Source organism: Piliocolobus tephrosceles, chromosome 11, assembly GCF_002776525.5.
Source record: "Piliocolobus tephrosceles isolate RC106 chromosome 11, ASM277652v3, whole genome shotgun sequence".
Lineage (NCBI taxonomy): Eukaryota > Metazoa > Chordata > Mammalia > Primates > Cercopithecidae > Piliocolobus > Piliocolobus tephrosceles.
This window is the reverse complement of record NC_045444.1, coordinates 117,611,499-117,628,158: the sequence shown is the minus strand read 5'-3', so window position 1 is coordinate 117,628,158 and position 16,660 is coordinate 117,611,499. Positions and strand designations below refer to the sequence as shown.

Genomic DNA, 16,660 nt, shown 5'->3' with positions numbered 1-16,660 from the left:
CCGGCTTTTTTCATATTTTTAGTAGAGACGGGGTTTCACCATGTTGCCCAGGATGGTCTCGATCTCCTGACCTCGTGATCCATCTGCCTTGGCCTCCCAAAGTGCTGGGATTACAGGAGTGAGTCACCGTGTCCGGCCCCAAGGAGAGTATTTTTAAAAGGCATGAGTAGGAAGTAGGCCAGCAGGAAAAAGACTAGATTCTAGGATTGGTCCCATTTAAGAAACCAAACCATTCATTTATCACTTGCACCTGGTTTCAATGTTGTGCATCCCACTTACCTTCAACCCTGACACTATGTGCCACAATGACACCATCTGGGAGTAATTGCTGCCACCCTCCCTTCTGTTTCTTCTATTGGTTGTGTCAACTCTAGCTCCTAGCCTGTTTTCATACGACTTTCACTCTTACTTCACTGTAGACTTCCTTACTCCTTGGTTAGCTCTCAGTCCTATGCATTTCCCAGGACATCTAGGAAAAAAAAAAAATCTATCAGGAGGCCAGGCACAGTGGCTCACGCCTGTAATCTCAGCATTTTGGGAGGCTGAGATGGGCAGATCACCTGAGGTTGGCAGTTCGAGTCCAGCCTGACCAACATGGAGAAACCCTGTCTCTACTAAAAATACAAAATTAACTGGGCATGGTGGCAAATGCCTGTAATTTTCCAGCTACCCAGGAGGCTGAGGCAGGGGAATCGCTTGAACCCGGGAGGCGGAGGTTGTGTGAACCGAGATCGTGCCATTGCACTCCAGCCTGGGCAACACGAGCAAAACTCCGTCTCAAAATAAATAAATATCCATCAGGAAAGCAGATACCGACTGTCTCATCATAATCTGTTCCATGTAGATATTTTACTTTATAGCTTGCACTTTTTAACGCTATAACCTTTTCAAGATTTAAATTCTGAATTGCACTGCCTAATAGGAACTACTGATAATTGCTCCCTGAAGTTCAGTCTATTATTTTGGAAGCAATGGGATAATGTTGGCAGGAGGCCAGCAAATGTACCACCCCTCCCAGACTACTCAATTTTGTACAGTGACATCCAGAGACTTCTGTTTTTTTAAACATTTCGTATACTAGGGGAAACGTAAGAGATAACTGTCTGAAATGCAAGCAACGTTAAAAGCTTGAACAGGAAGGACATAGCTAATGAGAGGCTAGGAAATGAGATAATCTCTTTTATAGAATCATCTGATACTGAGGAAACAAGGAATTTACAAAGGAGGGGATACAATGAAATTAACCAGTGAGTGGTTGATCCTTTGGGATTGGTAACCTTTAGACCTGGGCCTAAAAACAAGCCTGTGGTAGATGAACATACTAGGGCTGATCTACTCAGGAATTTGTTTCCTTTAAGAAAAGTTTTTTCCCCCCCAAGACTCAGAAAACTGTATCCTAAGTTAAGAAGTGAAAGAATCAAGGTAGGGGCAAAATGCCATTCCTGTATAATTTTCTAAGCTACCTACATAAAACAACACAAAACCCCTCAAATCCAGCGTTTGAATTCCATGTCCCACTAAATCAGAAACATCCATTTCATACGCCAGAACATGAGGAGACGGTGTGGTCGTCAGAGTATCAACCCTGACTGCTTATTCGAAAAGCCTAGCATCCAAGAAAGGCTTGATAATCTAGAAACCAAAATTGTACTTGTCAAAATTCATTATCTGTATATACTTCAAACGTTTGCATTTTATTGCTTTTAAATTATACTTAATTTTTAAAAAACATGAAAAAAAGATTGGAAAATGAGAAAGGAATAAAAGGTATGTTATCAGATCCTGTGGCTAAATGAAACTAAATAATCTTTATCTATTGTCTTTATTGTTATTTATTTATTTTTTTGAGACGGAGTCTTGCTCTGTCGCCCAGGCTGGAGTGCAGTGGCTGGATCTCAGCTCACTGCAAGCTCCGCCTCCCGGGTTTACGCCATTCTCCTGCCTCAGCCTCCCGAGTAGCTGGGACTACAGGCGCCCACCACCTCGCCCGGCTAGTTTTTTGTATTTTTTAGTAGAGACAGGGTTTCACCATGTTAGCCAGGATGGTCTCGATCTCCTGACCTCGTGATCCGCCCGTCTCGGCCTCCCAAAGTGCTGGGATTACAGGCTTGAGCCACTGCGCCCGGCCTATCTATTGTCTTTAACAGGATCAAAAGCAAGAAACAATAAGCAAAGGCTTAACAAAAAAGGCTGCTAAACTGCCTAAACACACAATTCCCTTGGATTATGAAAGGGACTTCAGTAAGTGATGACGCCCCACCCTCTAATCGATTAAAAAACTGTAGTTCAGGTGGCTAAAGTGGGAGGATTGCTTGAGCCCAGCCTAAGCAACAGAGTGAGATTTTTTTTTTTTTTCTTGAGACAGGGTCTTGCCCTGTTGCCCAGGCTGTTGTGCAGTAGTGCAAACACAGCTCACTGCAGCCTCAACCTCCTGGGCTCAATTGATCTTCCCGCCTCAGCCTCCTGAATAGCTGTGACTACAGGTGCATACCAACCTGCCTGGCTAATTTTTTTTTTTTTCAGACCGTTTCTAATTCTGTCACCCAGGCTGGAGTACACTGGCACGATCAACCCTCACTGCAGTCTCGACCTTCAAGCTCAGGTGATTCTTCCACCTCAGCCTCCTGAGTAGCTGGGACTACAAGCATGTGCCACTGTGCATGTCTAATTTTTTTTTTTTTCGTAGAGTTGAGTTTTTGCCATGTTGCCCAGGCTGGTTTCAAACTCCTTGGTTCAAGTAATCTGCCCACCTCGGCCTTCCAAAGTGCTGGGATTATAGGCGTGAGCCACCCTACCTGGCCTACCCAGCTAATTTTTCAATTTTTTATAGAGATGGGGGTCTCACCATATTGCCCTGGCTGATTAGACCCCATATTAAACAACAACCCACAACCACAACAAAACTGTAGAGAATTCTTGGGGGTGATGAGCAAGGTCTGATTTTTTTCCCCCTTCCATTATTTTCAAATGGTCTATAATTTAAGAATACCTTGACGTTTTCATCAATATGAAAGTCGTGCGTACTCATCCTAGCAAATCAAGACTCTGGCTCTTGGGATTTAGGCATTTCATGGTGTGGGGAAGATTAGATACATTTATTAAAAACCCAGGCTGAAAAACAAATGTCTTGTCCATCTGGAGATCTTATATTTATTGGAAAACCAAGTTCTGTGAAAGGGCACACTAAACAGTCATATATCTTCTCTTCAACCAAAGACTTGGAGACAGGGTTCTTCAGGTCAGCGCAGAGGCAACGATACATGCATTGAATAGCAGGTCTCAGCATGAATTTCCTCATAAGCATTCCCAATATGAGCCTGGACAATCTTCTTCTTCACATAAGCAAATGAGATGCTGGAAAAGGGAAGAGAGAATAGTAGCAGCTAGGGTCATTCTTAATTTCAAGACATTCTCTTTTCTCTTTTACTAATAACTGTTGAAATTTAAAACTAGGCCCCAACCCTGCCTCTGTAGTCCTAATATACCAGTTTCTGCCATTAGAGATTATAGTTTCCAAACTCCTAATGGACTGAATACTTTACCCTTCTGAAAACAAGATTCCAGTTTCCAGCTAAAAACCTCTAAGCCATTTTGTAGTTAACTGCCTTGAAAGCTGTAAACAAGGCTTTTCCATAAGGTATTGCCAAAGGCTTGAAGGGAGCTAATGTGAGTCACCTCAATTCTCCAACAGCCTGAGTGATCGTGATAGCCTACACTGTCCTGTGCAAGTTGGGTAAAGCTTAGGAAACCATCAAGGCTGAAAGATAATTTTCAAAAGTAAGTTTAGAAAACAGGAAGGTGGCCGGGTGCGGTGGCTCAAGCCTGTAATCCCAGCACTTTGGGAGGCCGAGACGGGCGGATCACGAGGTCAGGAGATCGAGACCATCCTGGCTAACATGGTGAAACCCCGTCTCTACTAAAAAATACAAAAAACTAGCCGGGCGAGGTGGTGGGCACCTGTAGTCCCAGCTACTTGGGAGGCCGAGGCAGGAGAATGGCGTTAACCCGGGAGACGGAGCTTGCAGTGAGCTGAGATCAGGCCACTGCACTCCAGCCTGGGCGACAGAGTGAGACTCCGTCTCAAAAAAAAAAAAAAAAAAGAAAACAGGAAGGTTAGTATAAATCTCCCTTTCTCTAAGGCCCAAACTATAAATATATTTTCCTACTAATGGCAGGTTTCTGCCTTGATATTTATCTGAGATTTCTGCAAAGCTTTTCCTTAAGTGCTGGTCAGTATCTAACACATAGCATGCTAGATTTGCAACCAGACCTTTAATATAACAAATGATACTGTCCTTATTTTTTTTAAAAGAGTAGAATGAATTGGCTGGGCGCGGTGGCTCACACCTGTAATCCCAGCACTTTGGAAGGTTGAGGTAGGCGGATCGGCTAAGGTCCAGAGCTCGAGACCAGCCTGAACAACATGGAAAAACCTTGTCACTACTAAAAATACAAAATTAGCCGGGTGTGGTGGCGCATGCCTGTAATCTCAGCTACGTGAAAGGCTGACGCAGGAGAATCGCTTGAACCTGGGAGGTGGAGGTTGCAGTGAGCCAAGTTTATACCACTGCACTCCAGCCAAGAGCAATAAGAGCGAAATTCTGTCTCAAAAAAAAAAAAGTCTGAAAATGTGTTTTTGCTTGGGTGGAATTAGGAAACCTTGATTATGTCTCACAATGTGTGACGAACACTCAAAAGAAAATGGGGAAATGAAGAATAACAATTTCATGAAATTAGATTACTCCAATCTTTCCCATCTAAAGACTCCCTTTCAACAGTGTTAAGACCCTGGTATAGTAAATGATCTTTGTCAATGGACACAGGCTTGTGGTTAGTCTAACTGACTTCAAAGTCCCTATAAGCACTGTATCTTATACACAGACGTTCAACAGCACCATAGAATAAATGAATGTTAAGGCTCCTATGCCAAAAATACTGCCAAAGGAGATGGGGAGAGAGAAAAACCAGTGAGTAGCCTATATTTGTGCTACTCAAAAATGTCACCTATGGGCCAGTGCCAGTCCACAACTGTAACTGATCCACAACAAGGAGCTTATATCAGAATGTAAATTAACTCTATCACTAAGCCAACTGCAGTTCAGCTGATGTTTTGGGGAAGACTTTCTTGATGAAAGAAGCATTGAGCAGATAGATTCTGGAGTAAGCTTCCTATCTCCTTACGGACCTATAAAAATTGTTCGCAGACCAGCCACTTTGAATAACATTAGTAGAGCACGAGTCAAAGAGGAAAGAAAAAGGAATTTGTGGTTATATATGCAGAAAAAGGTTGAAAGAGGGGGAAGTTTTTTTTTTTTTTTTTTGAGACGGAGTCTCGCTCTGTGGCCCAGGCTGGAGTGCAGAGGCTGGATCTCAGCTCACGGCAAGCTCCGCCTCCCGGGTTTACGCCATTCTCCTGCCTCAGCCTCCTGAGTAGCTGGGATTACAGGTGCCTCCACCTCGCCCGGTTAGTTTTTTGTATTTTTTTTTAGTAGAGACGGGGTTTCACCGTGTTAGCAGGATGGTCTCGATCTCCTGACCTCGTGATCCGCCCATCTCGGCCTCCCAAAGTGCTGGGATTACAGGCTTGAGCCACCGTGCCCGGCCGAGGGGGAAGTTTTAATACTGTTTAGGTAAATGAAGATTAAACACAAAAGGAAGGAAAAAAGTGAGATGATGTCCTGCAAAAAACATTTGTGAAGTATTGACAAAGAAGTTTCCCTTCTTAATTCTGTTGCACACGCACCTCTGGTCCTTAATCATCAATATACTCAAATGGTTCTGGGGGTTCTGGCTCTTGTTCCTCCTCCTCGATTTTTGGGCCATGTGCTGCCACAGGTTCCACCAGCTCCTCAATGTCTTCACTGGTATCCTTCAGAATGATGATGCCTCCAATAGAGAGCTGAAAACACAGGGGCATGCAGAAGCATAAGCTCCACTCATATTTCAAGTGTGCTCCACAATCTAAATACTTGTTAAATGGTACTTTAAAACTACTTAAATGATTTGGAAGTAAAAAACTGGAGTAGAACTTTACTGGGATAAAGATAACTGTGATCTATACGAGGTATTTGCAAACTGAACCCAGTAGTAGCTCTAGATAGTATAACATGTGATGCTGTTCTACTTGGATGATGCATCCCAATTTAAGGATAGTTATTTCCCAGCCATGGCCTTGACTACCAGCCTTAGTCTCACTGCAGGGAGAATGCTTACTGTCCAAATACTGTATCCTAATTCCTTCCTACTCAAGATGTGGTCCTGGGCCAGAAACAACATTATCACCTGGAGCTTGTGAAAAACGCAGAAAAGCTGGCCCCACCCTAGATCTACAGAATCTGCATTCTAACAAGATTCCAGTCAATGTGATGCACAGTAAAGTTTGAGAAGCACACCAGTCTAATGCATACTGTAGTATTTGTGAAGTGATAATCATTCTGAACACAAGAGGAGTATATAAATTAAAAGCCAAATTTTTCTCCAGCAATTTCGAATGGTGGAGAGAATAACATAGATATCCCAGATACCTGAGGGTTTTTCACTTTAATCTATAAATCCACGTGATGCAAGCTGATGAAAAAATACACGGGAAACAAAAGGGAAGTAGACTGTAGCAGCAATTCTATTAAGCCCTCTCCCAAACATATTACAGAAGGTAAATTCAAACACTAAACTATTCACCCCTCTCTGGTGTGCTAATCTTATTCTATTTGCTTGCCTGTGTCAAAGGAAATGGAAAGCTGCTCTATGTAATTAAATCAGTCAACAGTGGCAGGGCACATCTGGAAAAAAGCATATTTCTACCAAAGCACATTACTGGGAAGGAAAAGAAGCACAAGTACATTAGTTAAATGATTCACATATGTATAAGCATCTCTGCAGTTCAATCTAATCCGATTTTTACTTATCAGAACTCTGCCCTGCGATGCTATAAAACTGGTGTGCTTCGTGAACTCCAAACTATTTCCCTTCTCCCAACACACACATATCTATATATTTTTCTACAACCCCTTCCCTTAAAGTTTGCTTTCCTTGAAGAGGATCCATTTTATGAATGGACGCTGCCTTTACTGCCAGTACTCCAAGAATGGAGTATAGGGCCACTGTCCTAATCCTCCATAGCCTAAAAGTTTACTTGAACCTAATGGACCAAATGGAGATGAATCTCCTACCAAACAGAAGAAAATACCCATGTTCACACGAGGACTTTCTATTTTTTGGAAAATGTGGATCCAGGTTATGCTATTTCATGCTTAACTGGAATGAAATAATCCAACTTAATCAAAGGAGGGCCTCATCATACAAAAACAACAATAACAACAACAACAAAAAATCCCAAAACTAATAATCCAAATCAACACATGGAAAGGGCTATTTATAGTTATACATGGTCTAGGTTTGTTAATGCTTTACATGTTGCTTTTATGTTCACACCCTCTATGCATAAGATACATGATTTTCTGTTCTCGGGGGAGGCTCATTACAATTGTAGATATAGGCAACAAAACATTTCCTCTTGCCTCATGGTGGACAGGAAGCAGGGTAGGAATGTTACATGTTTCCAAAACTATAGCTGTCTCTTTCAAATGCAGTGTCTGAGGAAGGGTCCCATGACCTTGCCACTGAGGTAGGGGAGTGAGCCACTGGACACCCCTTTCTTCACTGCACATACACAGAGGCAGTGTTTTCTTTTTTAAAATGAGATATATTAACATAAAATTCATTCTCTCAAAGTGTACAATTTAGTACATTCACAAACTTGTGCAGCTATTAATACTTCTGCTATCTAATTCAAAAATATCTGCCAACAGCCTAAAGAAACTGTGCGCCCTAAATTAGCAGCCACTCTTCATTCTCCCCTTCCCCTGTCCTTGGTAACCACCAATCTAACTCGTCTCTATAGATTTGCCTTTTCTGAACGTTTCACATAAAGGGAACCATACCATATGCAGTCTTTTATGTCTGGCTTCTTTTACTTAAAATAACGTTTTCAAGGTTCACACACACTGTAGCATATACCAGTAAGTCTTTCCTTTTTATGGCCAAATAATATTCCATTATTATCTCACATTATTCATTCATCAGTTGATAAGACATTTAAGTTGTTTCCATTTTATGGCTATTATGAATCATGCTGATATGAGCATTAGTGTGTAAGTTTTTGTGTGGGCACAGTTTTCCCTTCTCTTAGGTGTGGAATGGAATTGTTGGGTCACACGATAAGACTACCTTTAACTTTTTGAGGAACTGCCAAACTCTTTTTCCACTGTGGCTGTAACTTTACTTTCCCACTATTACTCTATGAGGGTTCCAATTTCTGCATATTCTTGTCAATGATTATTATTGTGTGTCTTTTTTATTACAGCCATCCTGGTGGGTAGAACGTGGTATCTTCTTATGGTTTTGTGTTTCTTTTTAAATTAAGAGATAGGGTCTTGCTATGCTGCCCAAGCTGGTGTCCGGTGGCTGTTCATAGGCACAATTATATTGCACCACAGCCTCGAGCTACTGGGCTCAAGCAATCCTCCTGCCTCGGCCTCCCATGTAGCTGGGACTATAAATGGGAATCACTGCACCTGTTACGGTTTTGATTTGCATTTCCCTAATGAGTAATGATGTTGAGCACCTTTTCATGTGCTTGTTTGCCCATCTGTACATCTTCTTCGGAGAAATGTCTATTCAAATCATTTGCCTGTTTTAAAATTAGGTTGTCTTTTTATTGTTGAGTTGGAGGAGCTCTTTATATGTTCTAGATATAACTGTCTTATCAGACAAATGATTTGAAAATATTTTCTCCTATTCTATAAAGTTTGTATTCCCTGATTTGTGTGTCCACTAAAGTCAATGCTCAATTAACTTAGTAGTCAGCTAACAACTGGACAGGAATTTCCTTAAACACTTTGGAACACAAAATCTCCCACTCTTTGAAGGAGTGTGTCTGTGTGTAGGGCTATACCTTCAACAGGACTCCTCACTTCTTCCTTGCACAGATGTAGGTAGTCTTTTAATTCATAGGTGGTCCAACTGCTATACCTATTTCTGACTTAATTTGAGCAAAGGCTTAGCAATCATTTAGTTTCCTACTGTAGTGTACCAGTGTGCTCATATGGCCTCATGGCATTGAGCATGTGTCTCACTGTCTTACTTCATAATGATCAAAAACACTAGTTATTTCATGTGCTTAGAGTATGCACTAGTTGTGTCCTAATACATCTGTACTGGATTCCCATGCTACTGGCAAGATAAGTTTATAGACACAGTTAGAATATGTTCTCTGTAAAACTGCCACTGAGATGAACCAGGTTGCAGATGAGACAGTGACAGCATTAAAGGTATCCATTGATAATTCTGTCCATTCATTTAACACTACACAGCAACTACTATAGATCAGGCAGTGCTACAGATTAGCATTTACCATTGTTTTAGGTGCTTTACATGTAACAACCTATTTAATCTCCACAACATCAACAGGAGGTAGGTAGCATTACCATATCAATTTTACAGATGAGGAAACTGAAATACAAAGATTAAATGACTTGTCCTAGTCACACAGCTAATAGTAGAAATAAAAACCCACTTATGCCAAATTCCAGCTCTAAACCACTACATATACTATCTTGCATCCCTTGGCTTTATCTCTTCTAGCTGATACATTAGTCAGGTTAAGACCCCGGCTCACAATTATAGGTAGGAGTTGTATTTGACCCACCATCAGGTTGATAAAAATAAGTTTACTCTTGTATAAGGATAAGGCTCTAGAAACCGAATCTCTGACATTTTAGACAGATCTAGCATCAGGATGTCTTGGATGGGTCTACTGATGACCCCCTGGTTTTCTACAAGAACCTGGAAGATAAAGACAGTATCACGCTCATATTTCTGATAAGCATTTGTTTCTAACATGAAACACTCTGTCTTGGAATAAATTAGATTCCATGAAGATCCTTTTCTAACTAAAATGCAATGCATTATGACAATGGTGTAATAAAACAGAAAAAAAAAAAAAAAAAAAACAATGGTGTAATTACCATAATAATCAACACTTATTGAGCAGTCCCAAGTCTTGTTCTCAGTGCTTGTTCAATCTGTGCCTCATTTCTAAGTCAGGGATGGTAATCCCTATTTTATACTAAAGAAAATTGAGGCAGAGAGAGATTTAGTACCCGGCCTAAGGCCACTTAGCCTGAACAGTATACTCAAGATTCAAATCCTATATGCTTGGCTGTAGAGTGTATGTTCCTAATCACAATGTTGTATTAGGAACTCCTATGTCGTATGTCTGTGGTAGAAGACGGGAGTTTGTAGGGTTACACAGGGAAAAGAAAAATTCTCCCAAATCTATATGAAATGGAAAATGACATGCTCTCTATTGTTAAATAATTTCTTAGAACTAGTGAGCTTGCTCCAATGCTTTGGAGATTTACCATTCTCTACCGATTATTCTATTGTCCTGTGGATTAATATCCCACTGGTATATACAGCTAAGAGCCACTGGTAACTTACTGGTTTGAAAGGCTGGTATCTACAGGTCTCTGGCATGGTTAGGACCTTAAGCTGGGCAGGCATAACTCGGGCTGGGTTATCCAATAACTGGAAGTTTGGCTCAGGTTCTTTTTTCTTCTCTTTTTCTTCCTTTTTCTCTGCCTCATCCTAGAAAATAAAATTTAAAAAAAGCTCTATAGAAGTTCACTTCTGTTCCACAGAACTGAGTAACATCTGAAGTTTACTGAGCAGCTATAAGGCACAAGAGGTAGTGGTAGGTAGTAATGAAGTACAAGTAAAGTGCTATCAGACTCACAGGAGGGAAAAGTAACTGCTTAGAAATGAGAATGGTATTTGACTTGGTTTTAAAGGATAAACAGGTTTTTCTACCAGCAGAGATCAGCAAAAGGTCTACCTAAACAAATGATAATAATCCCTTTGCTTGAAAGGGTCTTTCTTTCTCCTACCCTCATCATCTTGTCTGTGAAAAACCTACTTTCCCCTTCAAAACCTATATTTTAATTGTCATTTCCTCCAGGAACTTTTTACTGATTTGTACCCTTCTATTCTTCCCACAAATGGATATATTTTCTAGAGTTTCTTTCAAGTACAGTTTGATGATTCTACATGCTGGGAACAGGATAATTATTTGAAGGAAGCTAAGAGCAAGGTAGAATAATATTCAACTAAGGAAGAATCTCGACCATGACAGAGACACAGAGATACTTCAATCCATATCACCACCAAGTTATACCTACCACTTCCATTTTCTCCTCCTCCTTTTTTTCCTTTTCTTTTTCCTTCTTTTTAGCCTTGGCAGTTATAGATAACACAGCAGTAGAAACCTAGGGGAAATGAACAGGGTAAATTGTTGTAATCCCTTATGGACATACAAACATGCAAGCCCTAGAGAACTCAGTCCTACAACACTATTCTACTTCCTAGAGTAAGTATTTTATATATATATATATAAACATAAATAAATATATATAATATAAAATCCAATTATATATATATGATTATATATATATAAAATCAAAGAATAAATGGGAAAACTAAACAGGACATTTATTGAAATAATTTACTACTCTTGTCATCAAGTGAATCTTTAGTTCTTGGGGGCTTGTGTCCAATATAACTCTTCCCTTTTTTGATCTGTAGCCTACCTTGGATATGAATTTACTATCATGTACTTCCAAAATTGAGATTTGAGGGTGCTATCGCCTTTTTGCTTTATGGGAAAGCAATGGGAAATAGAACAATTTCCTTCAGTGCTGGTTGTAGAGATATTCTCTCTGGACTACATGTCTTACAATGCCAATACACAGTGTGTGAGTGGTTAGTCTGTATTATTCTCCTTCATGGGTCTCACTGAAAACAAAGGTGAAAAGCTGCGCAATACTAGTGTAAAAGCTGACTGTTTCAGACCCAAAGGAGGGTCTGAAACATAGCTGATGAAACAAGATGCTGTCAAGGATATTCCTTAACTGCCACCCTCAAATTTGGTTAATTATCCTTACTTATACACAAAATTTACAGCAGATAATCAACAACTGGCCAATATGAAAATTATCATGAGAGAAAGAGCCATTTTCCTATATATAAGGTATCAAAAAAGTATAATTTTACTGAGTAAAACTTTATTGGCAAGTAGAACTCTTTAATGTATTATTCTTTGATTTAATACAGGAGTGTCCTCATACACAGTTGGTAGGAGTATAAAGTGATTATGTCCATTTTGAAAGGCAAATTAGTTAATAATTATGAACATAATGTGCATTACTTTTGATCAAGTAACCTCACATCCAGGATTCTAACCTACAGATATACTCACACAGTGCACAAATACATGTGTATAAAGACTTTCAATTTCAGGCTCACTTGTGTAGGGGTAACAAATGAGAAATAACCTTAAATGAATATCAAAGAAAAAACTGGTAAAACAAACAGTACTACACACAGTAAAGGCATTGTTTTGCAGCTCTGGGAAAAAATGGGATCTGTATACATTGAAAGTTTTAAAAATAAAAAAAAAATATGGTTAATGTGAAAACAACAAGATGCAGAAAAGCATGTAAAGAATAATTCTATTTGTGGTATAAAAAGTACTGACATGTGCAGAGAAAACCTTCAGAGGGATTCAGAAGTTGTGACTCCTGTGACAATGAGACTTGGATGACCAAGAGACGAAAAGGACTTTTACTGCATATTCTTGTGTAATGTCAAATGTTAGCATAAGAAGTTACTCTTAAAACATAAAACATATTTAAAGAAAAAGTAAAATACCCAGTGGCCTATATGTAAGTACAAATGCTGCTTAAAAGGAACAAAGAACCTACCTTTTCCTTTTCTTTTTCTTTTGGTACTTCCAGAGGGGCAGGATATGCAAATGTGGATGGTTTACAGTTCGATTTATACTGAACTTTCGGCATCTGAAGAAATTCCATTAAAATAACATTGGCTTTAAGTATTCTGTGCTCTCCACAAACATACAGATACAAAAGGAGACCAAAGTTTTAATGCAGGCTATATGTTCAACTGTGTTATGACTCCTCTCTGAAAGGCATGTCTTCTTTTACTGATTTAGTTTTTAGGTTCTTTACAGAATTACCTGAAGTTCTCTATACTTTTCTTAATCTCTGTGCCTTTGAATGGGCATCCCTTTATCTTTATGAACAAACCAACCTGCTTCAATGGGTAAGTCCTATTCATGGTGTGAGCATCAGATCAACTGTTCTCTCCTTTGTAAAGCATTTGATGGTCTATCCCGCATACAAACTGCCATTTCCCTTCTTTGTACCAGACTAATAACTTACACTAGCCTGTATAATCATGCCTTGTAAGAGTCTAACATGAGCCTAATAGAAAGTCAGCTTTACATTACCTAGTGACCAGTTTTAAAGTTTTTTGGTTTGAATTTTTCCTTTCTTTCTTTCTTTCTTTTTTTTTTTTTTGAGACGAGTCACTCTGTTGCCCAGACTGGAATGCAGTGGTGCAATCTCAGCTCACTGCAACCTCTGACTCCCGGGTTCAAGCGATTCTCCTGCCTCAGCCTCCCAAGTAGCTGGGACTACAGATGTGCACAACCACACCTGGTCTGAATTTTTTTTCTATTTACCCAATCTGCATTGATGGAGGATGATAATAAACACCACCATAAGGACAAGGAAACTTATCTTCTCCATCCCATTTTCATTACAAAGAGTAAAAACAGCAATCATAAAATTGTTTGGCAGAGAATAAAATAGGTTATACAGGATGTTTAATTACAATGAGGGATTGGGAAACCAAGGGATTCTTGTTCTGACAATAAAGCTCCTCAATATTTACAAATGTGAGCAGTTTTTTTTTTTTTTTTTTTTTTTTGAGACGGAGTCTTGCTCTGTCGCCCGGGCTGGAGTGCAGTGGCCGGATCTCAGCTCACTGCAAGCTCCGCCTCCCGGGTTTACGCCATTCTCCTGCCTCAGCCTCCGGAGTAGCTGGGACTACAGGCGCCCGCCACCTCGCCCGGCTAGTTTTTTTTTTTTTTTTGTATTTTTAGTAGAGACGGGGTTTCACCGTGTTAGCCAGGATGGTCTGGATCTCCTGACCTCGTGATCCGCCCGTCTCGGCCTCCCAAAGTGCTGGGATTACAGGCTTGAGCCACCGCGCCCGGCTAAATGTGAGCAGTTTTAATACCAAAACACTTAACAAAGGATAACTGGCTGTAGAGCTATACTGAAAAATCAATACAAAGAAATATTCTATTTTTACCAGTCAGTTTTAAGCCTAAAACTTTTCCACTCTGAAAATTTAGTAGAACATTTCAACAGTGGTGACCAGATGTAAGAGTTATTTAGAGGTCAAAAAGCCTTTTGACTTTTAAAGAACAAGAAGATGAATCGTCAAGTCACAGGACTAAGAAAGACCTAAACATAAACTCCATTAAAAAAATATGACTACAAATGTGATGTCAGGGCACGCAGTGCCTTAAATTTCTGACTTAAGTGAGCAGTTTCATTCCAACAGATTCCCTAGCTCCTCACTTTGGTCTTGTTTTCTGCTTCTACCAAAGGGTCATCCTCCTATTTTGCCTTTTCCCTTTAGTAATAATTCTGTCTTCCATCAACCACTCGAGCATCAGATAACTCTGAAAAACTAAATCTGAAAGATTTAGTTTAGGTTCGCATTCTTCCTTGCCCAGATTACTACAATAGCACTGTAATGAGTTTCCACTGATACCAGAAAGATCTTTCTAAATGGAAATCTCATGTCCATTTATCATCTGAAATCCTTCAACAGTTCCAAGCCTTTAGTATTAAACAAAATTCATCAGAATGGTATATAAAGCCTCTTCATATCTTTATATTTAGCCCCCTTGCACACCATTCTTTCTCAACTAATTACTTGAGGTTACACAGCTAGTAAGGAGATACGATTTTCAAAACTTTCAATGACATACTCCATTCGAAAAGTTGATGATTCAACTTGAAGGGAAAATGTTATTATAAGATGTTAACTCATCTTTAAAATTTAATGGAAATCCTTGCAAGTGGGTGGTAAATATGAATAAGATATGGTGAATTGGAAATACTACAAAGCTGAGGTCTCACAGACATACCTTTAAGTCCTTGTTAAGGCCAATGACACAGGTAGGGGTATAAGCCAATGACAGGAAGTGTGAAAGAGGAAACCAGAACCAGAACTGGGTAAATACAAGGACGCCAACCACAGAAGGCATATGAGTGTGACCAGTTCTAGACTGTAAGGAGATTGTGACATTATGACCACCTGTAGAAAAAGAGAGAAACCATGAACAATAATAACATTGTCCTATTATTATAGCAGGACAATAATAATGATATCTTTCTTTCTTCTTCTTCTTCTTTTTTTTTAGAGAGACAGGGTCTTACTCTGTTACCCAAGCTCAGGGTGACAGAGTGAAACACTGCACCCAAGTGCAGCCGCACGATCATGGCTCACAGAAGCCTCGACCTCCTGGCCTCAGGGGATACTCCTGCTTTAGCCTTCCGAGTAGCTATGACTACAGGTGCGCACCACCACACCTGGCTAACTTTTAAATTTTTTGTAGAGATGGAGGTCTCACTATGTTGCCCAGGCTAGTTTCAAACTCCTAGCCTCATGTGATCCTCCCGATTCAGCCTCCTAAAGTCTTGGGATTACAAGCCAGTGAGCCACCATGCCCAGGCAATAATAAAGATTTGTAAGTGCTGCAGTAGGGAAACATCTGGTGATGATTTTAAAAGCACAATTCGTATGTGCAGTCTAATATGCAGTTCTTGGAATTAGTGAGTTATCCAGGCTCTGCAAAATTGGAAGTATACTTTTAACTGGATTCAGCACACATCTGGATTTACTTTCTCTATAGGCAGGCGTTTTTCAAAAACTAGCCCTGAAGGGTATCAAAACTGTGATGCTAAATTAAGTATTAATCTGCATTATGTATTGGTTTTTCATGTGTTAATAAAAAGTAAAGTTTTAGTATATACTTTTTGCACACAATAGCAGAGGCAAGCATAGATATTGTTTGCTTAGTTTTACTCTTTCTGCTTCAATCATATGCAAATACATATTTATAATATACTTACACATTTATAAAAATTTATATAAAACAGTAAAGAATATGTTCTGACTCTTGGTCTTTTAGGTGCTAAGCAGCATAAACATTATTAGAATTTTGAGAAATATCCCTTACAAATATTATGAAGATTTATATGCAGCTACATAAAAATCTAAGAAAGCACTGAGCATTACCCTGCGAACTATTAAACCACTTAAATTGGTGGGAGGAGCTCTGACATTAACTAGCCCTGTAACCACGGACAAAACACTTTATTTCTAAGTCCTTTTCTCCCATTAGCAAAATGAGGGGTTGAATTTGAACACTTGAACTAGAAAAAGAAAACTTAACCTCTAACCCTTGATTCAACTGAAATTTTTCTAAGGAAACACAGTATGTAAAAGAATGAAATCAGAGCTGCTTCTGTTTAATCAGAAGTTTGGACTGCTGGGAGAATATATGGCCTGGAACCAGGGGTCCCCAGATCCTGGGGCTGCGGACCTGTCCATGGCCTGTTAGGAACCAGGCCGCACAGCAGGAGGTGAGTGGAGGGCATGTGGGCATTACCACCTGAGCTCTGTCTCCTGTCAACTCAGCAGTGGCATTAGATTCTCAAAGCAG

General features: G+C 39.8%; 1 protein-coding gene across 2 annotated transcripts in view; it reads right to left on the bottom strand.

The window, feature by feature from the left end:
- Nucleotides 1–3,123: 3,123 nt before the first annotated feature.
- The window catches only part of PSMD1 (proteasome 26S subunit, non-ATPase 1), a 129,263-nt gene continuing 115,726 nt past the window's right edge, over nt 3,124–16,660 (bottom strand). For both annotated transcript variants that reach the window (XM_026454993.1, XM_026454994.1), the window contains exons 20-25: nt 15,080–15,249; nt 12,819–12,911; nt 11,238–11,324; nt 10,501–10,647; nt 5,744–5,899; nt 3,124–3,354 (exon numbers count right to left, since the gene is read on the bottom strand). In XM_026454993.1, the coding sequence (XP_026310778.1) occupies nt 5,753–5,899; nt 10,501–10,647; nt 11,238–11,324; nt 12,819–12,911; nt 15,080–15,249 (644 nt within the window). In that variant the 3' untranslated portion in view covers nt 3,124–3,354; nt 5,744–5,752. The remainder of the gene's footprint in view (nt 3,355–5,743; nt 5,900–10,500; nt 10,648–11,237; nt 11,325–12,818; nt 12,912–15,079; nt 15,250–16,660) is intronic.